At 43.8% G+C, this 26,891-nt stretch overlaps 1 protein-coding gene across 1 annotated transcript in view; it reads left to right on the top strand.

Annotated features, from left to right (window-relative positions):
• Pdzd2 (PDZ domain containing 2) overlaps positions 1 to 26,891 on the top strand; it is a 249,321-nt gene that overhangs the window by 156,818 nt on the left and 65,612 nt on the right. The window contains exon 6 of the mRNA XM_013018674.1: positions 24,183 to 24,279. Within this exon, the coding sequence (XP_012874128.1) occupies positions 24,183 to 24,279 (97 nt within the window). The remainder of the gene's footprint in view (positions 1 to 24,182; positions 24,280 to 26,891) is intronic.

Raw genomic sequence — 26,891 nt, 5'->3', positions numbered from 1 at the left:
TCTACCACTTGAGCCACAGCACCACTTCCAGCTGAGGATTCAAACCAGGACCTCATGCATGCAAGGCAAGCACTCTACCACTGAACCACCTTAATTGAGGGTTTTTTTTTTCCTTCTCATATCTATAAGTATTTTAGTTGACCTTATGAAAACATACCTAGGAAACTTACTAAGGTCTTAGTTATGTAATAATGAACATTTCCCCAGGTCACTAAAGGAGCTTTTTGAAATAGCTTCTAATAGCTAATATTCTTCAGCATGGGACCACCATAATTTGTGGTGTAATTTATATCACTCGTGTTCATTCAAGTTTTATGAATTTGTTTTTAAAGAGTTCTGTATATATATATATATATATATATATATATATCCCCTATACCTGTGTATGTGTGTATGTATGTACGTTTCTTAGATGCTTAGTTACAAGTTTTCTGCAGAAAGGTTATACTGACAGTAGCCATAATCTGTCTCCATTGTCACCAGTAACATTATCTTAATTTTTAAAAAGAGCTTACCAATTAATCTCACATTGTTCTGTTTATTATTGGACTTTTCCTAAAGGAATTTTAGGAAATAACACACTTTCCTGGGGAAAGTTTAGATTGCCCTTCAGGAAAAGCAAATGAAATCAATCCATATTTCACCCAAGTGAGATTACCCTAGCTGTCACACACAAATCCTAAATCCATTGTTGTTGCTGGACAAAGCAGAAATGGTCTGACTTGGATGATATTCCTTCTCCACCGTCCTCCTCCACCCCTCACCCACCTCCCAGTGAGGAGGGGTCACTGGGATTCCTCTCCCCTGTCCCCTGAGTCTGGACATCCACCATGTTTTAGTCATGCTCTCCAGCTCTGCTTTAGCCAGGAAGATCCCAGGCTGAGATGGAGTCCTGCAAGGGGCAGGCACTGTAGGCAGCCAGAACCACCTGCCCAGCTCTGCCCTGCTGTGCCATATGCAGATGCTCAGCTATTGAAACTTCTTTTAGTTATAGATTCACAATCCAAGACTCCTCTTAAAAATAATGTCATTGAAAGAACCTGATACCATTCCAGCCAGCTAAGTTATAAAGCCTTTTATTTCACATTCAATGATGATGAAACCTGCCGCCCAATTCCACCCAGGCATCGTTTTTGCACCTGTGAGTCATGGTATGCTCCAAACATTTAGGTTGAGGAAATGTAATATAAATGCAAAAGATCTGCCGTGTATACCCTCGTGATTTATTTTCCAGGGCTACAAGAAATAGCGATGAGATGTTTCCTTTCCAAAAGCTCCATCTCTGCTTAGAATAAAACCATATGGCGAATATCAAGTTTGAAGAGTAGTGACAGGAGAAAAATACCAATTGTGTCTATCTCTTGGCAGTTCCCTCTTTACCCTTCCCCTCTACTGTAATTACCACCACCACCACCACGTCCACCAGTACAGCCTGACAACCAGGTCACAGAAGTATCTTAAGTCCTGGCCCCTCTTCTGTCCTACCTGTGGCTCTGGTCCACTAAATCAGACATTCTTTTAAAGTCTCTCAGCTCCTCCATGTCTTTTGCTTTGCACCAACAGCATTTTCCAGGACAATCTGGCGTGTCACTTAAATATTTAGTATAATTCAATGGCTGTCAATTACCCCGAGGGTTAAAATCCCAACTCCCAAATGTAGAATACAGCTAGACCTCTGGCTCCATAGGTTCTGCATCCAGACATTTCAACCAGCCCTGAAGTGCAAATATTCCAAAGCAGAAAAACTGTGTCTGTCCTGAACATACACAAACCTTCCTTCTTGTCATCATTCCCTAAATAATACCTGGAACAACTTCTCCCCTAGTACTTACAGTGATATGGCGATTTACATAGATGGAAATGACATGTGTAGAATACAAGTACTAAGACATTTCATATGAACACTTAATATCCATAGATTTTTGTTATTTGAGCTGGGGAGGGGATTGTAGAAACAAAGAATCCCCTAACAATTCCAAGAGACAGCTACTGTCAATGCCAGCCTGCTGAGCTGCCTTTCTATGTATGCTCCCAACAGTTCCATACACAAACAGCCCTTTCTGTCACTAGGAGCTCGATATTCATCAGTGATCTAGAACCCTTTGTGCTTTGGCATGATCATTTTACTGCCCAGAAGTTCTCCTTTACTTCCCTGCTGGCGTCTAAGAGCCTGGGCAACCCAGCTCAAATGTCACTCTGCCCCTAATCTTTCCTTAACCACCCCCCCCATGAGTTATCTCATCTGTTTGCTGCATTCCCAGAGTACTAGGTATATATTTATGTTGTAGCACTTATTATCTTTCATAATTTATCTTCTTCATTAGATACCATGAGTGAGCATAGACAGGTGTGTTTGTATCGCTCAACAATGTCATCATTTATGGAATCACAATAAATATATAAATCACATAAGACTAATTGGCTTTAAAATTTACCAAGAACTCCTGATTTCATTTGATATTCATGACCATTGGCAGATGCAGGTTTGTGTGAGGGTGTGTGTGTGTGTGCGTGTGTGTGGTGTACGCATGTGTTATGGAATTGCTATAAAAGGTTAAAGGCAGAGAGCTGATATCGATTCAGGGATTCTGTGTGGAAACCAAATAAGATTTCCCAGCTTCAGGTGAATGCAGAGCTGTTGAGACCACAGCTGTCACAGGTGTGAGTGGCAAGTGGTTTCAAGTGTCAGTGGGAAGTGGTTATAAGGCACAGGCAAGAAAAACTGTGCTTGAGCTGGTGTTAAGAGACAGACAGAGGTCCTACAGTGTGACACTTTTCCTAGGCAAGGCATAGTGACCAGGTGATAAGTTAGTGAGCCTACTACGTCTCAGTCTTGGTGTCATTTATATCCCCAGGTGTGAGAGGGATGAGCTCGTGTATCTGGTGTTTCTGATAGGATTTAACATCTTTAAAGATGGGATTATTCATTAGAAAAATAAACTATTACTTTGTGCCTCATGTTGTACGGGCAGGTGGTGGTTATTGACTTGTACAAACAAGATGTAGAATTGCTGTGTCTTAACACTTAAATTCAAAATGGAGTAACTCATGTCAAAGTGTTGCCTTATAGAATGGACTAACTCAAAGTTAGGCACAACCTGAAAGCTCCTTTCTTTTTTTTTGGGGGGGGGTCCGGTCGTGGGCCTGAACTCTGGGCCTGGGCACTGTCCCTCAGCTCTTCAGCTCAAGACTAGCGCTCTACCACTTGAGCCACAGCGCCACTTCCGGCTTTTTTCTTTTTGCTTATGTGGTGCTGAGGAATCCAACCCAGGGCCTTGAGCATGCAAGGCAAGCGCTCTACCACTGAGTCACCTTCCCAGCCCCCTGAAAGCTTCTTTCTCTATAACCTGGAACACTTCAGGTCCAGCCTCCTCTCCTCACCAGACATAAATGTTTCAAGAGCAAGATCTGTGGTGTATGAAACATCTCTGTATTCCCAGACCCTTTCCTTAAAGCTCACTTGGCTCTCTCACTGCCCTGAGGCACAGGCCCGGGTCCCTGATCCTCTGACTCTTCTTTCCAACTCTCACAGCACCCATGTGCCCTCCCTGAACAAACATCACCGGAGAACTTGCACAAACACAGAACCTAAGGAACCACCCCAAACCTGCTGTTTGAATAGCACCCAGCAATCTGGTTTTGCGGGGGGGGGGTGGTTGGGGGTGAAGGGTCTTTGTCTGTTGGTTTGTTTTCAGTACTGGGTATCAATCCCAGGGTTTCATACATGGTAGGCCAGTGTCTGCTAAATTACACCTCAGCCTCCCAGAAATCTGTTTTTAACCCATGTAGGCTTGGGCTTAAGGTTTGAGAACCCTCACTGCTAGAGTCTCCAGTAAAATGAGTGGCATGTGGGTTGTTATCTCTGTTACTGTGTCCTGTCCAGGCGTAGACAATTAGAGTTCATCTGGGGATGGGAGGCAAAGACTTTCCAGAAGAAGTTAAGATGACGACATCTGAGACGGTCCCCGTAATAGACCAGGGAGAATTTCAACATAACAGGGCCCAAAAAGAGTGATTCGTGATTCCTACTCAAGTGAATGGGAGCCCAATTCCCATTTTATATTTCTTAACAATTAAAAGCCTGAAAATGGAAGCAATGGTTATCTCTGCCAAATCCGCAATTGTCACAGCTCAGCTAGGAAGAGTCTGTGTGGCCATCCATCAGGAGACCTGTCTCCGGCTTCCTTTGGCATCAAGGGATTCGTCCTAACGGCTCTGGAATCATAAGCCTGGACAGTCGTGGAGAGCTTTGAGGTGGTTAGAGTTTGGGGAAAAACAGAGGACTTCACCCCTCAAAAGGACCGGAGAGAGCAGCCAGACCTCACCCTCTGTAAGTCTGACAGGTGTTTGAGTCTGTTCTTGGTGGACAGTCATGGGGATCCTGGAAGTCAGGTCCCTCCAGGTTGGATGTTCATTCTCTGGACAGAAAGGAGAGGGCCCCTTGTGTTTTATTTGAGTTGAATAATTGGTCAAGTGTCTGCTTTAAGTGTTTCTAGAAGTGTTCAGTCATTGACTGCTTTTAGAACTGAATGTGAAAGTGTCATTTCTAGGTGACTAATGTTGCTCTAGGTGAGAAACTGTCTCTTCTTCGAGGCCTGAGCTAGACTTTTCTAGTGAATTGAACTTGGAGTCTAATACAAAAACAAAACAAAACACTGATCACCAACTGCATATACCTGTGATTCATATTAAAACGAGAAGATGCTCTTCTGACTGGAAATCAGATCTTCACAAAGAAGCACCAACATAGGGGTCCCTTACGCTCCACCCAGAGCATACGTTTGCTCCCCAAAGCCTGGAGGGTGGGGGTAGGCCTTCGACTGCTCCTGTAGGCAGGGGTGGGCTGTGCCATGCTGCTGGTCTACACCCAAGGCATTTGCAGTCTTTGCTTAGAGCCTCCCTGCTCTGCTCTGCTCTCTGTGTGTCCACTTCCTCCTTGTCTAAGTATGAGATGAACAAGCAGTTGCCAAAGGACAGACCAGGTAGACAGTTGAAGTGCCCTCCTATATTCCTACAGTGCCCCCCACAAACTTCTTGTCATGAGAGTGAATCATCTTATACTCACTTGTCTGTTTTCAGTAGCACACAATGAATTTAAAATTGGGAGACCTACAATAGGAATTTTATTGTTTTTGTCCCCAAAATACAAAGCAAATCTGCTTCTCTATTCTAGGAATTCTCTTTCTCTCTCTCCTCTCTTTCTCTCTCTCTCTCCTCTTACCTTCTCCTCATTCATTCTTAGCTTTTTCCCTGCCCAAAGCTGGTGATCTACCACTTGAGCCACACCTCCACTTTCAACATTTTGCTGGTTAAATGGAGATAAGAGTCTCTTGGATTTGTCTTTCAAAACTGGCTTTGAACCTTCACCCTCAGATCCCAGTTCCCATTAGCTAGGATTACAGGTATGAGCCACTGGTGCCCAGCTATTCTAGAAATTGTCAATTCTATATTGGGGATATAGAAGTTGTTTTTCCAGGTACAGCATTGAGAGAATATAATATTCTTTCCTTAAAGTAGGATAGTCTTAGTAGTACCTCATTATTAAATAGGTTTTGTACTCTCTATTTGGTTAAGGTTAGAGCAAACAAATTGAGAATGGGATTTGGGACTTAATTTTTAACCTATTAAATGCAATGACAAAGGGTTGAATATCTCAACAGAAGTTGGCAAAGTAAAAAGTGGAATGTAGGTGAAAAGACTTGCTTAGAAAGGCATCCGGAAAAAGGGCCCTAAACTATAGGAGTGGAGAATGCAAATTCTGCTACATAGAATGTGGCAGACCTCCAAGGAACTTTGGCAATTAGGTGGTCCTAACTTCTTTGGTTGGCCCTGGGGCCTGAATTCTGGGCCTGGGCACTGTCCCTGAGCTCTTCAGCTCAAGGCAAACATTCTACCACGTGAACCATAGTGTCACTTCTGGTTTTCTGGTGGTTTATTGAAGATCAGAGTCTCATGACTTTCCTGCCCCAGATGGCTTTGAAACACAATCCTCAGATCTCAGCCTCCTGAGTAGCTAGGATTATAAGCATGAGCCACCGGTGCCCAGCCCCTAACTTCATTTTTTTATATAAGCTGGGAATGCATGATGAGAGAGAAGACCATTGAGCCTCATGGATATAACAAACTTGTTTCCTTGGCAAAATCACAATCTATTCAAGGCAGTTTACTCCTGTTCAAGGGAGAAACTCAAGAGCCAAGAAGAAAATGGTGCACTAAGAAAAGAATTCAGAGACTTCACAGAAATGCACAGGAGTCACACAAATGGCACTCAGATGACTCCACCTCTGTGTAATGGCAGCAGACAGTGTAGCTTTGGCTGAGGTCAGATCTCTTGCCACTATGGGGATCTTTCAGCAAGTGTCCTGGGGTGGGACCCAAGAATCTGTTCTCAGAAGCTTCCATGATGACTGATACTCCCAGGTGTGTAGAAAGCAGACTGTAAGGGCCCTGAAAGTCATCTGATGAGCTGGAGGAAGCCAAGGGACATTATAGTGTAAGTTTTTGAAATAAGGATAAGTTTTAGACCTCCCCCCCAATTGCTTCCCTCCTCAAGTCTGCTCAGATAAGGTTCCTGGTATATAGACAAGTGCTATAAAGGCAGAAACTGTTACCCATACACTAAAACCAGCTGACTCATAGCTCCTTGAATGGTCTGTTTTCCTTTCCACTGCCTCCAACTATAAACTACTCTGATTTTTTTCTCCTGGACTTTTTTTCTTTCCCAAGTAAGTGTCAGTTTACTGAGATATAAGCAACACTTCCAACAGATACAAGAAATTTTCATGCAACTCAGTGCTGTATGCAGAATTGTCAAAGCCAAATTTAAAAAAAAAAAAGGTTTCCCATGACTGCTGGTTGAAGAAACTAAGATTTAAATTTAGGGGTGGTTTTGATTTGGTTTGATTTCATACTTAAGAAGATGAAGTGATTATTTAAGTGGGTCGAAGGAAAAAGAAGATAAGAATAATTATTTGGCCAGAATGAATCACCCAGAAAACTGCTGACATTTGGCTTAGGCTTATTCTTGGCACACATTTTCAGGGACTTGTTCCAACTTGCCAGTACCTGGCTCTGAACTGCAATTTTACTCTTGCAGTTTGAAGTTCTCAAGGAAGTAAACAGGTCATGTTATTTGCCTAGAAAAGCAAATACTGGATTCCTCAGGGAGCTTCCTAGTGTATGGGGGGGTCTCTATGTTGGACTGGGCACTGGGAGGGGAGAACAGGTGGGCTGGGGGAGTATGGAGAAAAATGTAATTCATATAGATCATGTCTCCTTGGGGATTGCTTTGTGTTATAGATAGCATGTAGGCACTAGTATGAGAATATAGGTTTAGGGCTGGGAAGGTGACTCAGTGGTAGAGCGCTTGCCTTGCATGCATGAGGCTCTGGGCTCGATTCCTCAGCACCACATAAGCAAAAAGAAAAAAGCTGGAAGTGGCGCTGTGGCTCAAGTGGTAGAGCGCTGGCCTTGAGCTGGAGAGCTGAGGGACAGTACCCAGGCCCAGAGTTCAGGCCCACGACCGGACCCAAAAAAAAAAAAAAAGAATATAGGTTTATAACTTATTCATCTAGGGCTGGGAAGGTGGCTCAGTGGTAGAGTGCTTGCCTTGCATGCATGAGGCCCTGGGTTCGATTCCTCAGCACCACATAAGCAAAAAGAAAAAAGCCGGAAGTGGCACTGTGGCTCAAGTGGTAGAGCGCTAGCCTTGAGCCGAAGAGCTGAGGGACAGCACCCAGGCCCAGAGTTCAGGCCCCACGACTAGACCCAAAAAAAAAAAAAAAGAAAGAAGAAGAATAACTTACTCATCTATACTGGGAACAATTGGTAGATGGAGCATCAGGAAATTGAGTTAAAGAACTCCTCTCTTTAACTAAGAAGTTCTTTCAAATTCTAGTGAAAAATAAAATATGGACCATTAGAGCATTAATAAAGCTTTTGTGTCTTTAAGTTAATTTTTCTATAAAAAAAATACATTAAGAGTCTTGTAGTGCCAGGTGGCTGGTGCCACACACCTATAATCCTATCCTAACTACTCAAAAGACTGAGCTATAAGGATCAAGATTGGAAGCCAGCCCAGGCAGACAAATCCAAGGGGTTGTTATTTCTAATTAACCAACATAAAGCCAAGCACCAGCCTTGAATGATACAGTGGCCCTGAGTTCAACCCTAATACTGCACCAGAAAGGTGGGGGAGGGGTGGGGGGAGGAGGGAAGTGATTATATCCTGACTTTGTTAGTTTAAGGTAAAGTGTTCCTCCTGCCAGTACAGAATTCCAACAATCCTCTCAATTCTTTGCTTTCATTAATGGCACCCTGATTTCTTAACTTAGTCTAATGTCCTTTGGGAGTTTAAGATCTATGGTCTACACATAGAAATAGAATATATTAAGATATAAAGGAAGGGTAGCAGTTCAAAAAATGAGACTGAAATAAAAGTGTCTTCAGCCCTAGACAAAAGATGGGTAAATATGAGGAGAAACTCATTTGTGCACAGTGTATCCCAGGATTACTTTCCGAGGTTTGCTAAGTCTTTGAGGAAGGAAGAATCCTTAAGATGTGTGTGTTTTCTGAGATGACCAGGAGAGGTGATGCTAAGGCATGCTCAGAGTCTTACTTCAAGAGTCTCCATCCCAGTGAATGTTTCGTTTTCATGGTGCTTGGGTAAGTGAGATAGGTAGGCATTTCTAGGGAAAAAAACACACCTTGCTTGGAGATTGGGAGTTTCTTGAATTTTAGCTTCGTCTTATGCAACATGGTAATGCAGAGCCTGGGAAATCAAAAGAAAGCAAAGTGTAAAAGGTCAGAAGTTCCCCCTGCGGAATTCAGGGCAGAAATTTCTCAAAGAAGTAGAACTATTTATGACCAATAGAATTTGTTCCACCCCACCTCCTGGTGGTCCTGTTAACTTACCTGGCTTTTTGTTTGCTGTTTGAGTGCCTGTTTTGTTTTGTTTTGCTTGACTAGTTTTATACATAAGTATTGACTGAGTTCTATAGATGACATTTGCTTAAAAAAGTTTTTTTTAAAGACCACTTGAAAAGATTCTAAAGCCCCTCGTTCCCCGAAAGAGTCTTACCTTCTGTTACTACTGACTTTTTTTATTGTGAAAATACCATACAGAGGGGTTACAATTATATGGGCAAGGTAATGAGTACATTTCTTATCAAGCATTGTTGCCTCCTCCTTTGTTTCCCCTTCCCATCCCATCCTCTCCCCCTCACATCCCCCCTCCCCCTTGACTTTTTTTTTTATTGGTATAACTGTAAGTGTTTCTCCAGTTTAAAATCAACAAGCTAGTTCTCAATTTCTAAATGGACAGATGCTTTCAAAACTTTGTTGGTGACATTCTTGCTGGAATATTTGAATTCATTTCCCCTTGAAACAAATCTATTTACTTAAATACTTGTGGGATTATCTTTAGTGACCATCCCACCTCCTTGCTCCCAGAGTAGATATTCCCAATTCTTTCTGACTCTTTTCCCACCCATACTCCCATGCAGCCACAGACATGCCCCGCAGGGGCCCACAACCAAGCACCTTGGTGCCCTGCTCTTTAGCTAGCTTCACCCATATGGCCATCCACACTGGTGAGCACCCTGGCAAGGGCTTTCTTCCTCTCTTACAGCTGTTAGGATATTCCAAAATGGATTGTTATTTCTGTACTTTTCCCAGTCCCTTCTTCATGCAATAATACTTAGGAACCATATGCTCTCTACTGTCTCAAAGCCCATGTTTTCCAAGGATAACGAAGGGCTCAACAAATGGTACCGATTTCAGCTATTCCAAGGGGAACATAAACACATCCACAGAAGTGGCTGAAATCTGGCCCAGAAAAATGGCATACATGGTGGTCCACAGATAGGAAATATTAATGTCTTGCCCAAGCTTTGAGTTCCAGACTAAGGGCTCATTTTACAAGGGATGGACTCATTGAGGGCTTTTCAGTAGAGTGTCAGGCTGTGTGAGGCTTCTTCAGGCAGTGGAGCAGAGAAGAGACAGAGAGACACAGGCAGGCCGGCGCTGCAGAGGTAGACATGGAGGCCTTTGCCATAGTACCAGAGGGAAGCACCCAGATCCTCCCTGCTCAGCAGGGGACCATGGATCTGGGAACCACAGTGAATGGGTGGTCAGTGGGAAGACAGGAGCAGAGCCAGCCAGTGTGGGCACTGCATTCTGGGAACGAGGACTCCTAGGTAGTAGAGGGGGAGGTGAAGTTTCCTTCATGTTTTTCTCTCAATCAATGACATTTAGAGTAGGGTTCTATTTACCTGTGACCCCCCCCACTCCTATCATCACCCCCCTACCCAACTTGCTGATCCCTCCAGGAGATCTCCTGGATCCTAGTGTCCTCCAGCTCCCTTCCCTCACTGAGGGCCTCAGAATACCATCCTTTAGAAAGTTTCAGGCCCCCAAACAGCCTCTCCTGCCTTTGTCCCCAAGCTATGTTCTCTCCTCTTATCACCACTAGTACTCACCCAGAACAAGAAACAACCTCTTTCCATTTTTTTCCAATGAATATGTTGGCTAATAAAGCAACTTGACTTAAAACCATTTGAATAATGTCTAATAATCCTATGGCACTCAGCAAAGGATGTTTATTATTTTTTTTAAAAAAGGTTATTTCTAATGAGTTTCTTCCTGGTATATTTGAAAATGGAACTTAAAGGACAAAGCAGGCAGCCTAGCTGATGGGTATTTCAAGCAGAAATACCAAGGTAGACCAGTTGGCCTTGCAGCATCCCCAGTTGGATAGTCCTAATCATTAGTTCTTCTTCTCAACTGGCTACAGCGTATTTCCTAAAAGTCCTTCACAAGGAACTTGTGTCTGGGAAGCTGGGTAGAGCTAGAGTATACCCATTCCTGAAGCTGGAGAGAGAGCAATAATAAAGACCAGATGATAGGGGCTGGAGGCATGGCTCAGATTGTAGAACACCAGCCAGTGAAAACATCAGATACTGAGTTTGATTCCCAGTCTTGGGACAAAAAAAAATAGACCAGAGGGTAGACACTTGGGCTTTGGTGGCCAAATAGCCTTCGCCACTCAGCTCTGTGGTGTCCAAATAGCCATAGGCAATCAGCAAAGCAGTGGGCATGACTGGGTGCCAATCAAGGTTTTCCGAGACAAGCACTGGGCCACATTTGGCCCGCAGGTGGGAATCTGGTGAGTCCCGCCATGCGGATGGTCATTAGTGAGTCTGGGATAGCCAGTCCCTCATTTCTGTTTGCTGTGGACTTTACATATCTCCACAATACAACTCTGCTTTCCTGTCATATTCTAAAAGAAATGATGCCCTTAGAAATGTATGGCAAGGGGCTGGGAATGTGGCCTGGTGGTAGAAGGTTTGCTACCATGCTTGAGGCCCCAGGTTCAATTCCTTGATGCCACATAAACAAAGAGAAGGAAAATTAAAAGAAAGAGATGTATAGCAAGAAGCACGATGCATGCTCTTGAAAGGAGTTCAGAATCCAGCTCATGTTCACCAGAAGGCAGCAGAAGGTCCTAGGCCTGACAGGGAGCCAAAATCAAACCACGATGATCCTTTCTCTGTCTAAAACCTGCCTTAAGGTATGTCTTGGTAGAACCATCTTTTTCTATTCTAACGAGCCACGTGACACTCTGACACTTGTGCATGGGAAGTTTGCTGGTAGGGACCTTGGCACATGTACTGTTGACACTGAATCAGGTTTGACTCACTACTTTTGAGTCCAACTTCTGACTTAAGGAAAGTCCTGGAAAGGCCTCCAGGGATTCTCAGGTCTTTGAATGGAACTGGATGTGGATGTAAGAGGGGAACTTGCACTGGTCCCTCTTCCATACAGATTTCAAATGGAGGAAAGGCAAGAACATCTATTACCTATGAGGTATGGCTCACTTACATTTGCCATGCCCTACCGTGAGCTGTGTGTGCCTGGTGCTCTGTTTTGGTGTGGGCTGGTGAGTGAAGGCAGATCAATGGATCATTTCTCAGCTGAAGGTGGTTATTGGACTCACCTCATTGTTGGGTATCCAAGAGCAAGGCTGTATTATGCTTTGCCCTAACTTCTGACAACTCATCCTTGACTCTTTCTTGTCTATCCTCCTATATACCTCTCTTCAATGCCTTTTATTTTGCTATTTATTTATTTATTTGCAGTGCTGAGGGTTGAACCCAAAGCCTTCTACATGCTAGGTATGTGCCCTATCATTGAGCTACACCCGCAGCACATGCCTTTCCTCTTTCCTTCCTCTTCATACCTTCATTTATTTGTATTCATATAATTAGGGACAATAAAAATGTCAATATATGATGCCTTTTCCCGCAGTACTGGAATTTGAACTCAATGTCTCACACTTGCTAGTCAGGTACTGTACCGTGTGAGCTACTCCACCAGTGCTTTTTGTGTTGGTTATTTTTTTTTTTTTGGGTCCGGTCGTGGGGCCTGAACTCTGGGCCTGGGCGCTGTCCCTCAGCTCTTCAGCTCAAGGCTAGCACTCTACCACTTGAGCCACAGCACCACTTCCGGCATTTTTTCTTTTTGCTTATATGGTGCTGAGGAATCGAACCCAGGGCCTCAGGCATGCAAGGCAAGCGCTCTACCACTGAGCTACCTTCCCAGCCCTGTTGGTTATTTTTTTGAGATAGAATCTCACTTAATGCCCAGGCTGACTTGGCCTTCCATCCTTCTGTATGTGTTTTCCAACATCACTGGAATGGGAGTCATGTGCCATCTTACCCCGCCAATGGTCCATGGAGTCACACACAATGGAGTCACACACAGTGGAGTCACACACAATGGAGTCACACACAATGGAGTCACACACAATGGAATCACACAAACTTTTTTTTTTTGCATAAGCTGTCCTTCAACTTTGATCCTCTATTCCCAACTCCTTTCTGTTGTTGTTGTTGTTGTTGTTTTGTTGTTTTTAACAGCCTCTCTACCTCTCCCTGTACATTTTGTATTTCTTGTGATCTTTTTTCCTGTGTGTGCATCTACATACACATGTGCACACAAATTTAATCATTCTGGAGTTAGGGTCAAGCATATCACAGCCTTGCTCCTGGATATCCAACAATGAGGTGAGTCTAATAACCACCTTCGGCTGAGAAATGATCCATTGATCTGCCTTCACTCACCAGCCCACACCAAAACAGAGCACCAGGCACACACAGCTCACGGTAGGGCATGACAGGTGTAAGTGAACCATACCTCATAGGTAATAGATGTTCTTGCCTTTCCTCCATTTGAAACCTGTATGGAGGAGGGACCAGGGTAAGGTTCCTCTTACATCCACATCCAGTTCCATTTAAAGACCTGAGAATCTGGGGAGGCCTCTCCAGGACTCTCCTAAGGAGACACAAACCCACCATGAGCTAATGACGAATGACATTCCTAAGCCCTTAAGGGAAAGTTCTGTGCTTCTAAGCAACCAAGAGATTGATTGAATTTATATGCACAAAGATCAACCCACTAATCATCAACAAAGTCCATTAAGCCCATTCAGATTTGAGGAGTTGAGGGGTGGGGGAATGATGAATGGGAGGAAACTGGAAAGTGGCTCAACTAGAACAAGGGCAATATTATTCCATGTGCAGAGCCACAGCCTGAACGTCTCCATGGGCCTCCGCTTTGGCCCTCCCCATACCCAGCTGCTCTGATCATCTCTGGCTGTGTGCGCCAGAGCTTGCTGGGTAGGAGAGTTTTACTGTGTTCCTTCTTCAGCCCTGAGTTAACGATCTTTAGAGAAAGCAGTGAGTCCCAGCAGAGGGGTTGATGGGTGCTTTAATTTTTGCGTGCAATTCTAGGCTTCTTATTATATTGGGCTGGGTTATTGTTGCTCTGATTTTCCTTTTTCTGAATGGTTATTCATTCCCAGCGCTGGCCTCTGGGATGGCCATCTGGTTCTCTTTTGGTCACTCACACATCTGCCCCCAGAGCTCTGGAAAACGAGCTTCCTTTGGCAGCCTAAAAATAATCTTAGTGTGCCTGGAGTATGAAAGGGAGTCACCCTGCCCACTGTGGATCTGTCCCGTGGCGGCGGACAGGGGGAGGCCAGGGTAAAGATGGAGATGAGCCAGCAGAGCTTCCTGCCGATTCCTCACTAGAATGTCTTCTGTCACATCTGCAGATTATTTTTTTTCCCCTGATGCTGGGAACCATAAAAACATGGTGTGAGCTGGGTACAACCAGTCCCCTGAAGTTTTCCCTGGGTCTAGATATGCTTGCCCAATGGGAATCGTTGGAGATAAAAGCTCTGCGTTGCGTGGTTTGTTTATAAGGCCTCAAAGCTAGCTGAGAAGGACAGATGCTCTGCTGAGGAGTTAAACATTCGATTAGTCACAGTATGTTCAAGATCTCATAAATGCTTTGAACCGCAGTTACGGGACATTGCTTAGCACTACACTTCAGGCCTGGACCTCCGGGCCCTGGCTCACGAGCAGTGATGCTGGGTCTCCCTTTCCCAGGCAACTAAATTGTGCCACAAGGCACAACTTAGTCCTCATGGTGTTTTGCATCTCAAAGTGCAGCTTTTCAGAGGTTCTGCAGTGAGATAAAATGTCAGTATAATAACAATAATGCCGTAAATGCCAAAAAACTTAAATCCTCTCAAGTCAAAATAATCGAGAGATAATAAGATTAAAGTAATTCTCATCCAGACCTAAATTTCCTTAACCTTTAGAGGTAAAACCAAAGTGTATAATGGTCTCCTTTGATCACTCCTATTTCTTTTCTTTTCCTTTTTTGTTCTTGTCAGTCACAGGACTTGAACTCAGGGCCTTGGCATTGTCCCTGAGCTTTTTCCACTCAAGGTTAGTGTGTGTGTGTGTGTGTGTGTGTGTGTGCGCGTGCGCGCGCGCACGTGTGCATGCAAGCGAGCATGCTCACTGATATTGGAACTTGGATTTAGGGCCTGGCATTGTCCCATAGCTTTTTCACTCAAGGCTGGCACTATATCACTTGAGTCAAGAACCAGACCTGCTGATTCCATCCCTAATGAGTTTCTGCCACTAATGAGCTGAAAGAGACTAATACCTCCACTTCCTCTTTTCTTTTTTAATTTTTCAGTGTTTAATGAGAGCTAAGAGTCTCACTGAGTTTCCTGTTCAGATTGGCTTCAAATCTAGATACTTAGATCTCAACCTTCTGAGAAGCTAAAAGTACAAGCATGAGCCACCAGCATCTGGCTTCTATTTCTTACTTTGCTCCATTTTAGCTAATGAGAATCTTAATGCTGAGTGCTGGAAAGAGATTGTGTTTTTCAGCCTCTGCAGCCTGGGATGTTTTCCCCTGGAACAAATAAGATTTCTTCAGCTCCAACAAAGTGGAAGAGTACTTGCCTGGCAAGTGCAAAGCCCTGAGTTCAGTCCTTGGCTCTGAAAAAAAAGAAGGAGAAGAAGGAAAGAAGGGAAGAAAGAAAGGAAGGAAGGAGGGAGGGAGAGAGGGACGGAGGGAGGGAGGGAGGGAGGGAAGGAAAAAAGAAAAGAGGAGGGAAGGAGGGAGGGAGGAAGTGCTAGTTGAATGCATTCAATAACAAGTCTCATACTTTTCAGTAATTTGAAAATGAGCAGATATTAAACAGTATCAAAATTTTGGCCCTGCATCCTTGACATTTATAAAAATAGCCAAACCCCAACCCACAGATAGGCAATGTCTTGTTCTTAAACTTTTATTTTTTCCAAAGACAATGTCAAGAACTATTAGAAGTCTGAGATGGTATAATTTGAAAGTGACACAAGATTCTCGGGTCAGAGGCAAATGACTTTATTACTCAGGGCTCAGCATCTGCCTTGGGCTTTCTCTAATGGCAGTTTCAGACTCAGCTCCAGTCCCCAGTTCTAAGCTCCACGTTCCTATCATCCTCCTCCCACACATACAGAGGAGTGGACGGAAGGACTCAGGGAGCTCCACATGCCCTGGACGTGTATCATAGGTGAGGAACCCTGAGCAGAGGCTCCTGAAATCTTTCCAAGTGAACTAGAAGCAACTTGACTAATCTTAGCTCCAGAGAGAGACATCACTGAATAGTAAACATTCCCACGCCTTCCTCCTAGGACACTATGTCTAACTTTCAAGGCTGTTCACTCCACAATCTCCCTTGAAAAGACAAAAAGCCCAGAATAAAACAAGCTGATGCAATGTCTGCAAGCCATACAGAAATGGAAAAGACTCACAGAGAATTATCTCTCAATTGGTTATAGCGGAGAGATTGGGTAAATCAAGCATAGAGAGGTTGACAGTGAAAATCTTCTTGATTTGCATTTTATACCTTGAGACCAATGTAGAGGGCTTATGGTGTACTGCATTTAGTGTAAATGGTGCCTGTGGGTCTACGTCCTTTGGAGCAGGAGTTTTCAATGCGAGGCCATACATTTCTACTGCTTCTGGGTATAGAATTGCTGCAACAGGAGAAAGGCATCTCCCCTCCCCTCCTGCTCAACTGGGAGAACACCCTGTGCAGATTGGAGAGCCAGATTTGCTGAGTCTGTGCCTGATGGGCCTCTGCCCCTAATGAGCTGGAAGAGACTAATACCTCTGCCACCTGCTCCTTGGGGTGAATTTCCCCCTCAGGTTTTAAGTGTTATGAGGGTCAAGCAGCATTGCTTTCTGCTACATATTTTTGCCCAGTAATTGGATATGCCTCTCGTGTTTTCTATCCTTCACCTTTGGGGAAAACTCACTTGAATTTCTTTTTCACCTGCTGCATAAATTGGGTTCTTTTCTCTTTTCATAGCCTTGCTTGCTGGAATTTGGCTTTTAAACAATTTCTTGGGTTCCTTTGCTTTCTGACTCAGAGGATTTGGGTTTTTCCCCCTCAGTTATTAATCACCTAGTTTCTTGCAGATAGAGTCTGTCATTGTGAAAGGGATGGAATCAATCAGCCTTTTACTAGTTGTTCAAATGTGTCTTAGCCATCACCACCAGCTCATAGCTAGCCAATTCCACCTAGAAAATAGCTGGTCCACCAACGTCTCTGCTCTCTAGGCTCCATGTTTTTCTCTATAAGCTTCCTCTGGCTCATCCTGGTATTTGCTGTGTTTAACTCCTTTCGAGGTCTAATTTGATACATTTCTCCAGCCACCTTCAGAGCAATATTAATAATTGCATCCTTTAAAGTACATGCAGGCTTTTCTGTTCTCTTTCTGGTTTTCCCCACCACTCATCTTGAATTCTGTCTGTGCCTCCTGAGCACTTTTTAATATAGCTAATCCAGAACCTCTCACTGCGCTCCATGTGCAGCTTTAAAATCACTCACTTCTCTAGCCAAGACCTGGTGGCTCATGCCTATAATCCTTGCTACTCAGGAGGCTGAGATCTAAGTATCACAATTCAAGAGCCAGACCAGGCAGAAAAGCCTGGTCTTCTACCCAATAATCACTAGAAAAGTTATAAGTGGAGCTGTGGCTCAAAGTGGTAGAATGTTAGGCTTGAGCAAAACAGCTCAGGGACAGTGCCGAGGCCTTGAGTTCGAGCCCCACAACTGACCAAAAAGAAAAAGAAAATCTCTAGCTAGGCCCTGTGGCTCAGGCCTATAATTCTAGCTACCTGAGAGACTACAAATAGAAGAAATGCAATTGAAGGCCAGCCCAGACAGGAGAGTTGATAACAGCAGTTCTCAAGCCATAGTTGGGCATAGTGGTGCATGGCTGCCATCCCAAACTCTGTAGAAAGCTGAGATTGAGAGGATCACGGTGCTAGGGTAGACCAGGCAGAAAAGGCCACGAGATTCCATCTTCATGGACAGAAATCTAGATATGGTGGTGGACACCTGTGATCCCAGCAAGAACGGGGAGAAAGTTACTCGCAGACTGATGGAGACAGTTGGTGTAAAATGAGACCCTGTTCTAAAAATAACTATCAAAACACCAGGCTGGAGGTGTGGATCAGCAGTGTCACACCAGCCTAGCAAGCGTGAGGCCCTGTGTTCTAACTCTAATACCACCAAATAAATAGATATGTATGTACATGCATATACATATACATACATACCACATACAATTACTTCTGCTTTACATAAGGAAAGCTCAGCCTTGGACACCACTGCTCTGTTAATATATTATGGGCACAATGCATGCTATATACTCTGCCTCTACTTCATGTATTAAGTAAAACAGGTTTCCTTAACTACTGGGTAAAATACACATGTATTTTTTCTTTCTTACTGCTGTTGTTAGTTGTTATTGGTAGTGGTGCTGAAACTGAATGCACAGGCAATCTGCCACTTGCAGCCCTCTTTTTTTTTTTTTTTCTTTAGTTTCCAGGTAGAATCTCAAATTTTTGCCAGGGTCAGTTTCCCTACTTAAGAGACCTGGAATCACAGGCGTATACCAACATGCCTGGTTTTTAATTGGTTGAGATGGTGGTCACATTAACGTTTTGCCCAGACTGGCCTCAAACTACAGTCCTCCCAATTTCTGCCTCCAAGGAGCTAGGATTATAGGTATGAGCTACCACACCAGGCCTTAAAATATTCTAAATATTAAAATATATACATTCTAGATTCTAAATTATTATCCACGTGAGAGTAATCCTTGTTTTTGTTTGTTTTTGCTTGATAATCTAGTCAAGGCATCTGAGAAGCTGCTGTGTTCCCATTCTCTGTCTCTTAAGGTGAACTTGGGAGGGCAGGAAGTACTAGGGGAGGTGCAGCCCAGCCTGTGTCTTCCCTTTGTCCAGTACTTCCCTTTGTCCCAGGAAAGCCATAAATTCCAGAGTCCAGCTCTGTTCTTCCTCCACAATTTGGTCCTCTCTCTGCTTTAACAAAAGCTCTCCAGGTGACTAGATGTGCCAAGGTTTGTCTAGATTATACTACATCTCTAGGAAACACCTTCAGAATCAAACTACCACCAATACTTGTGAATCCATTTTAATTCTCAGCTGCTTCTTATCCCCTGCCCAGCCTTCCCTTTATGTCTACTTCTAGAGATCCTCTCAGCCTTCCCTTCATGTCTACTTCTAGAGGTCCTCTGTGGGCAGCTTCTGAGCTTGAGAAGTTCTCTGGCAAGTTCATCTGGGATGTTGTTACACTTTCTCTCATCTTATTTAGAACTCAACATAAATCAGATCTGTCCCCACACATTTGACTGCTTGACTGTTCTCCTGAATGGCTACTCTTCCATTTTCCATTGGATGGGAGGATGTCTACTTTAAAAAAAAAATCAATTCCTGGTCTCATTTATGTGGTTTCCCAAAGGAAATATGCCACAATTAATCAGAAACCAATATTATTTCTTTGGGGGGGGCGGGCAAGAGGGGGGGCATGAGGCTTGAACTCTGGGCCTGGCTGCTGTCCCTCAGCTCTTCAGCTCAGGGCTAGCGCTCTACCACTTGAGCCACAGCACCACTTCCAGTTTCCTGGTGGTTTATTAGAGATAAGAGTGTCACGGACTTTCCTGCCCGGGCTGGCTTTGAACCGTGATCCTCAGATCTCAACCTCCCAAGTAGCTAGGATTACAGGCGTGAGCTACCCGTTCCTGGCTATGATTTCGTTCTTAAGGACAGATCCTTATTGCTAATGAGGACACTGAAGCTTAGCAGGGTACCTCCTGTGCCTATGCTGTGAATAATATGGTACCACCAGGATTTGTGCCCTGGATACTTAGCCACTCTGACTACTACCCTCTGCAAAACCAGAAGCTAAAGCTGCTGCTTTATTAAGAGAGAATTTCACAGGATACAAACACAGAGAAACATGGCAAGGACCAACTTGAACATGGAAATTGGCAACTTTGTTAGATTCTAAGGGTATCCTGCCATTGTTTTATGACACATGAACTAGAAGCTGCTTGTGAATAATAGAACATATCAACTGCTTCACTGGTCTCCCAGGAGAACTTTCTGGAATGTTCATTTTAGAATAACTAGATGGTATTTTCACACGGTTCCGTTTGTTCTGTGCATTGGGGGAAAGTGCACACAGCAAAGGGGTTCTCAGCACATAGCCATTCTCAGACAATAGTATAAGACTAAAGAAAGGCTCGTTATAACCACAGTTACACTCAGTATGCTGCTTCTTCCTGTTATAATCTGGAACTAATGTGTCCAAGCCACCCACTTCCTGCTTGCTGGCTTGCAAGCCTCCTGACTGCTCAGCAAACCAGTTTGGCTCAAGAGGAAATCGTCGCCTTTACATTCAGAATTCTCTTGCTATGGTTTGAATAAATTCATGTGTGGGAAACTGAATCCCAAATCCAATAGAGTTGGGAGATGAGGCTGTAAAAGGTGATTAGTATTAACTCTGTCCTTGTGGGAATCGATTATGTATTGCAAGAGCAAGCTGGCAAGTTTGGCCTTTTTGTTCTCACACTCTGTCTGGGTTTCTTGCCTGTCCGTCTTCTGCCAGGGAATAATGTAGCAATAGGGCTCCCACCAAAAGCCGGACTTCTCAACCTCCAGAATTGTGAGCGATTAATTGCTTTTATTAATGACCCAGTCTGTGGAAGTCTGTTAGGGCAACATAAAATGGACTAAGATACCTACTTTAGCTCTTTTAGTAGGTTTTGATAGAAGATGTCACTCCCTCGTTAATCTCTGCTATGTGTACTTTTCACTACCTTAAGATAACTCAGTTCATTCTTACTGGTCTAGTTATGAGGTTAAATTATAACCATGCCCTTTCCTGAGATTTCTTTGCCAGGTGCCATGCCAATGGCTCAAGTCTTAATCCTAGCTACTTGAGAGGCTGACATCTGAGGATCACAACTTGAAATCAGCATGGGCAGGAAAGTCAGTGGGTCTCCTCTCTCTCTCTCTCTCTCTCTCTCTCTCTCTCTCTCTCTCTCTCTCTCTCTCCCCTCCCCCCCGTGTCTTTCTCTCTCTCTCTCTCAGTTATGGGGCTTGAACTCAGGGCTTGGACACTGTCCCTGAGCTCTTTTTGCTCAAAGCTAGTACGCTACCACTTTGAGCCATAGCGCTACTTCTGATTTTTCTGGAGGTTAATTTGAGATATGAGACTCACAGACTTTCCTGCCCTGACTGACTTTGAACTGTGATCCTCAGATATCAGCCTCCTAAGTAGCTAGGATTACAGGCGTGAGCCACCAGTGCCTGGCTCTTATCTCCAATTAACTAGCATAAAGCTATAAGTGCAGCTGTGTGTCTCAAGTGGTAAAGCACTAGCTTTGAGCAAAAAACTCTTAAGGGGACAGCATTCAGACACCAGTACTGGAACACATTACTGGCATTATTTTTTTTGGGTGGAGGGTCCGGTCGTGGGGCCTGAATTCTGGGCCTGCGCCACTTCTGGCTTTTTTCTTTTTGCTTATGTGGTGCTGAGGAATCGAACCCAGGGCCTCAGGCATGCAAGGCAAGCGCTCTACCACTGAGCCACCTTCCCAGCCCCCATACTAGCATTTTGTAGATCAGAGAAATCAAGTTTCATTTTATTCTTTGGTGCCCTGAGGGATTAATAAGAGCTGTGTTATAAAGACTGGGTAATGAGTACTCCATAAATAGAGACAGGAGGCAAGATCCGAGTTCCTCCCCAGATATGAACATCTCAGACAGACTATGTCTGCTGGGATCATCCTTGGCCACTGTGTAATGAACGGCTCATTTAATGGGCACTAAGAGAGGTAATGGCATTCAAGCTGGGGAATACCTTTATCTGAAAGTTGGCAGCCTAGCAGGCCAGGTGGTATGACCAGGGGGGGAAAAAAATAAGAAAGAAAACCCACCAGGAGCTTTCCTCAGCCTCCAGTAATCGCTGTTTATAGTCTGGAGACAGGTTGTTCTGTAAAGTTTTTCAAGCAAGCAAAGCAGAAGTCCTGCCTTATTCCTGTTTGCGCATCCCCGGGTTGGCACCGATCTCTGACATGCCTCAAAAACAGCTCGTATTCTCTGGGCTTGCCTTGGTCTCAGGAAAGATATCCCTGGAGAATCTCTAAAACTATCTTCAGGATTCCATTCTTGCTTTTCCTTCAACCTGGACATTAAAATCTGAATGCAGTAAAGTGACATTATCATCGTTTCAGTGTCAGAATTTCTTTTCCCAGTTGCGCCTTCCTTAATGTGACCTGCATCTCCCCCATTCTGAGACCTTTCATCCTTTGCCTTATCTGGAAACATTTGAATTCAAGGAAGAAAAGAGATGCTTCTCAATGGCATGTATGCTATAAATTACCTCATAAGAGAAGAGTTACTAGAGGATCACTTTACTTTTTTATGCATTGTTATGAACTGTATTTGATACACAATGAATAATTTTTTATCACCTGTTAAAATCAGGTGGGATTTTCTTTTATAACATGATTGCTTGAGTTTTCAACAGATGATTACTGTCAAAGGGTAACTCATGTGTCTTTTTTAAATGTTTGTGTGTTCTATAACATAAGTCTTATCTATTTTAATGTAAGGCTTTTTTCCCTCTGAAATCTTGAAAGAGGAAATGCATTGTTTGTTGTGTCTCAAAGTTTGATACCCCCACACACACATACAAACAAACACTAAAGTTTAACGAACACTTTCCAAACATGTAAGTTTCCGTTTATAATCTAAACATTGTAGTTTCAAGCATGTTTGGCTTTTTCAGGATGAGGACATGAGCCATGGGGTTGTCTCTGGGGTCTGATTCTATAGACACACAATCTGTGTGTCTATAGATACGAACCTTGGCGATGCTCGGTGCTTAATTGCTATTCAGGAGTGCAACACACAGAATATCAGGCCTAATGAAGGCTGTTCAGCCCCATGTCAATTGTTGTTGACAATGTCGTCGTTGACAGACATTGACAATGGTGGGCCCATAAGATAATAATGAGGATTGAAAATTCCTGTTGCCTAGTGACATCTTAGTGAAATCAATTACCCATGAGTGTTGATACTGGTGTAAATAAACTTGCACCAGCAGTCATATACATGCATACACACACACACACACACACACACACACACACTACAATTACATACAAGACAGAAGAGCCAATAAGTAACTATGTGACTGGTTTAGATTCTTACTATACTTTTTAATTATTGTTTTAGGCTGTATTCCTTATTTTAAAACATTCACTGCAAAACAGTATGCCCTGAATGCCATGTTCTCTCACATATGCAAAATCTAGACCTTTAAAAAAATGAGTGTGAAGAATATAACATGGGCAAAACCGACAGGTTGAATTGAAACTCCTTCGTATGACTTTTGAAAAATAATTTTTAAATTCTATTTGTTTAAAAAAGACAGGGACCATCGAGAGGTGGGAACAAGGGGGAAGGAGAGAATTCAGAGAGTGAACATGATTGAAGTACTTTATATGCATATATGAAAATAGAATAAGTGAAATTCATTAAAAATTGTTTGCAAAGGGGAGAGAGCAGATAAGGAAGTAAGGGAGCAGTGACTTTGACCAAAGCACATTCTGTGGGTGTATGCAATGTCACAGTGAAATCCCTTTTTAAGATTAATATATGCCAATAAGAAAGTAATTGATGGCTGGGGGATTACTCAATTGGGAAAGCTCCTGACTCTCACACTCAAGGTCCTGGGTTCAGATCCCAGTACCATCAAAATTAAACAAAGGGAAAATAAACAATTGAAGGACAGAGATTTGCATTAAGTTTGAATGTTCTGTTCCCAAAACACAACCTGGTGGCAGCCTCAGATATCTCAAGTTCATCTCCTCTCTGGTTGGATCCCAAGGGTTTGCAGGATCACTGGCCTAGACCAGCCAGGGCCTGACTGAATCCCTTATGAAGTTGCACAGTGACAGAATTGCCTCACATTGCATTTCCCAGAACATATTCCAATCATTAAGCAACCCATGCCTGTAGTTATTTGCCACAAAAATCCAAGTTTGGCTGTATTTTAGGAACTGTAGAATTGGGTTTGATTAGTTCATATTTGTTGCATTGTAGCCAAAGCCCTGAGCCACTAGCCGGGAGACCTGGCCTCTAGCTGCGGCTCTGCCATTAACTCCTGAGGGTGAACTCGACAAGGTTTTTCCTATGTCATGAGAGAGGAAGGAGCCCAGGGGTCCTTTCCAGTTTGGAAGCTTCGTGGTCCTGGCTGCGTGGAGGATGTGGGAGGAGGTGCTGTCTAGGCAGGTTATCTGCAGGGCTGGGCTATGAACCTCTGAACCTTTTTCTCCTCACATGACACCTGTGTGGCTACGCCTCCAGCCTCACTGAGCTAACCTCTTGCAGAGGGTAGCACAAGCATCGGCATGGACCAGCCTCTCACCAGCTCTGTGCCCTCTGCCTTTCAGATACCCGGGATGGAGGAACCCCAGGAAGAATCCAAGGAGAGCTCAGAAAGCCCCAAACAGAACAACAGTAAGCTGAAGCTCAAGAGTCGCCTTTCAGGTAAGTGAAGACATTGACTTGGTATATAAGAGTCCAGGCTGGTCTTGAACTTGCCATCCTACTTCAGCCCCCTGAGTACTGGATTACAGGTCTTCTGCCATCCCAGGCAAGATGAGTCTTTCTTTTCCCTTAAAATTTCAAAATTGTCTCTCCCTACATGACGCTTACCTGTGGCATAACACCTCCCTTAAAGACTACCTGCCTAATGAATATTTTTATTGGAGCCATAGCAAAGTGCATGTGGCCATCTGTGTAGGTTTAAATGCTTCCAGTGACCCTCTATGGAACAGCCCATCTATCACAATGCATAGTATGCTACTATCCATAAAAACACCCAAATTGGTAGGGTAGGCGGTGACTTGACTGCCAGCCAAAAACATCTCTTTCACTGAGTGTCCAGACTTCTCAGGTAGCCGGCAGTGCACCATCAAATACATCACCAAATGCATCTGATACCAGGATTTGAACTCAGGACCTTGCAACTCCCTGGGCTTGCTCTTAGCTGGATGATCTTTCTCTTAGCTGGTGCCTCACCAGCTTGAGTCACACCTCTAGCCTGGCTTTTCAAACCAATTGATAAGATGAACTGTTTCCTATTTGCAAGTCACAGAATTAGGTAGAATGAATGATTGAAGATGGATTTGTTACAAAGAGCATTAATGATGACTGAGACAAGTGAGAAGTCATGACGGTTCTTATCTGGAGACAATCACCAACGCTTCTCCAGCCCCAAGGAACATGCCAGTGGGGATGGGGGTGTCACGCTGGTATAGAGGTCAGCTGTCTTGTCAGAGCTGATCACCACATTATTAATGGTCCCAAGAGAGACTCACAGAGCTCTGAGGAAATCCAGGACCTTTGGAACGAGTATGGCCACATTCCTTATTTTATGGATGAGAGCAGAGAACTTAAGGAAATCCCAAAGGTCACTCTGTCTGAGCCAGGAAAAAGACTCTCGGGGTTTTTCTCCACCTTTCACCTCACAGGGATCTGGGGAACACTTCTCTTCCCTCTCCTGGTACTTCCTAGATTCGGATGAGAACCGATCAGATGTGGTTTGCTCATTCTGTCCATACAGTGAGTCCAGAACCGGAAAGTTCGGGGGAGAGGGAGAATTATATATTTATTCTGCCAGTAAACAAGGGGCGGCTATATACAATGTACTATTGGAACTTTAAGGCGAGCAAATGCACTGGCCGTTCCAGAGTCCTCCCGGCCTCTTGGTGGCTGCAGTCGTCAGTGTTCTATGATCTTCACCATCATGGGTTGCATTGTTCTTGCCTTTTTCCTGCTCTGGAGGGGAAAATGTTTGCAAAGGTTTAGGCCTTTACGAAGGCCTTTTCCAGAAGCTGTGTTTCCAGCACACACAAACACAACCAATAAGCCCCACACAGGTAGCAGGGCTGAGAGCCTGTCCTGCTTGTGACCAGAGGACCATAGCAGAAGAAACAAGAACTACGAAGCTTCTGGGGGGAGGGAGGAGCAATGGTCTAGACTTGGAATAAAAACTAATCTAGATTTGGGGGACAATGAAAAGGGAAGAAAAGTAGTTTTCAGAAACTCGTGGTATTTTTTTTCCTCTTCCACTATTTGCAGAACAATATAATCTGACAGCCAGAATGATTTGATCTAGCAAAGCTTGTCAGAGTACTGGGGGAGAGACACGGGTGGCTCGGGCAAGGTTGGGTAAACCTTCACATGATATTTATGAATGGAGCGGGAGTTGAGGAGCAGGGGAAATGACAAATCCTTTTGACAGCCATCAGGATAGAGAGGATTCAGAGAGCAGAGGAAGGGAGAGATAAGACTAGGAATCTAGACTGGAAACGTGTTAAAGAGGCTTAAGGGATTGGGTCTTGATCTGGTGCTGTGGAATGTGTTTGCTCTAAAGACATTTGCATAGGAGGTTTTCATGGAATCAGCTCTTCATTTGTCCACCCTGTAAAACCCGGATGTTGATTTCATAATTTCTTAAAATGAGTCGTTCTGGTACTCGGCATCAGGGTGTTATCTACATACATGTGGGCTTCTCTGTCAGCTCAGGAGGGATTTTCTTCTAATAAATCCTTTTTCAGATGAGTAAGCACACCGAGAGAGATTAATCTGGTCATGAATTATTAAGTCAGGAATTATTTTTTTAAAGTGTCTGTTAAGAGATTCCAACCATTTCCACAGGGCTTTGCCCAGCCTGGCTCCAAAACTGACAAGAGCAATGTCATCTGCCATTCCATGCAGTATTTTTCTGATAATCTAACCCAAGTCTTTCTTCCTTTCCTTGCAGCAGGGTTCTCCTTTAGTTATGATACTTTGGTTTTATCTGTGTTAATCCCTTAGGCGTATGATCTTTTTAAATGCAAATTGTTTTCTTGCTGGCAACAAGACTTCAGATATTTGAAAATCTACTTCCCAGAGTTACTATTGAGCTTTTGAAAAGATAAGCCTGTAATGGCAGAACTGTGTTTGCATCACTATTAAAAACGCATCCACATATTCTTTTATTTTTTACTTTTTTGGGTCCAGTCATGGGGCCTGAACTCTGGGCCTGGGCGCTGTCCCTCAGCTCTTCAGCTCAAGGCTAGTGCTCTACCACTTGAGCCACAGCGCCACTTCCG

The sequence above is a fragment of the Dipodomys ordii genome, unplaced genomic scaffold (assembly GCF_000151885.1).
Source record: "Dipodomys ordii isolate 6190 unplaced genomic scaffold, Dord_2.0 Scaffold41, whole genome shotgun sequence".
NCBI lineage: Eukaryota > Metazoa > Chordata > Mammalia > Rodentia > Heteromyidae > Dipodomys > Dipodomys ordii.
The sequence above is the reverse complement of the archived record's forward strand: the minus strand, read 5'-3'. Positions and strand labels throughout refer to the sequence as shown.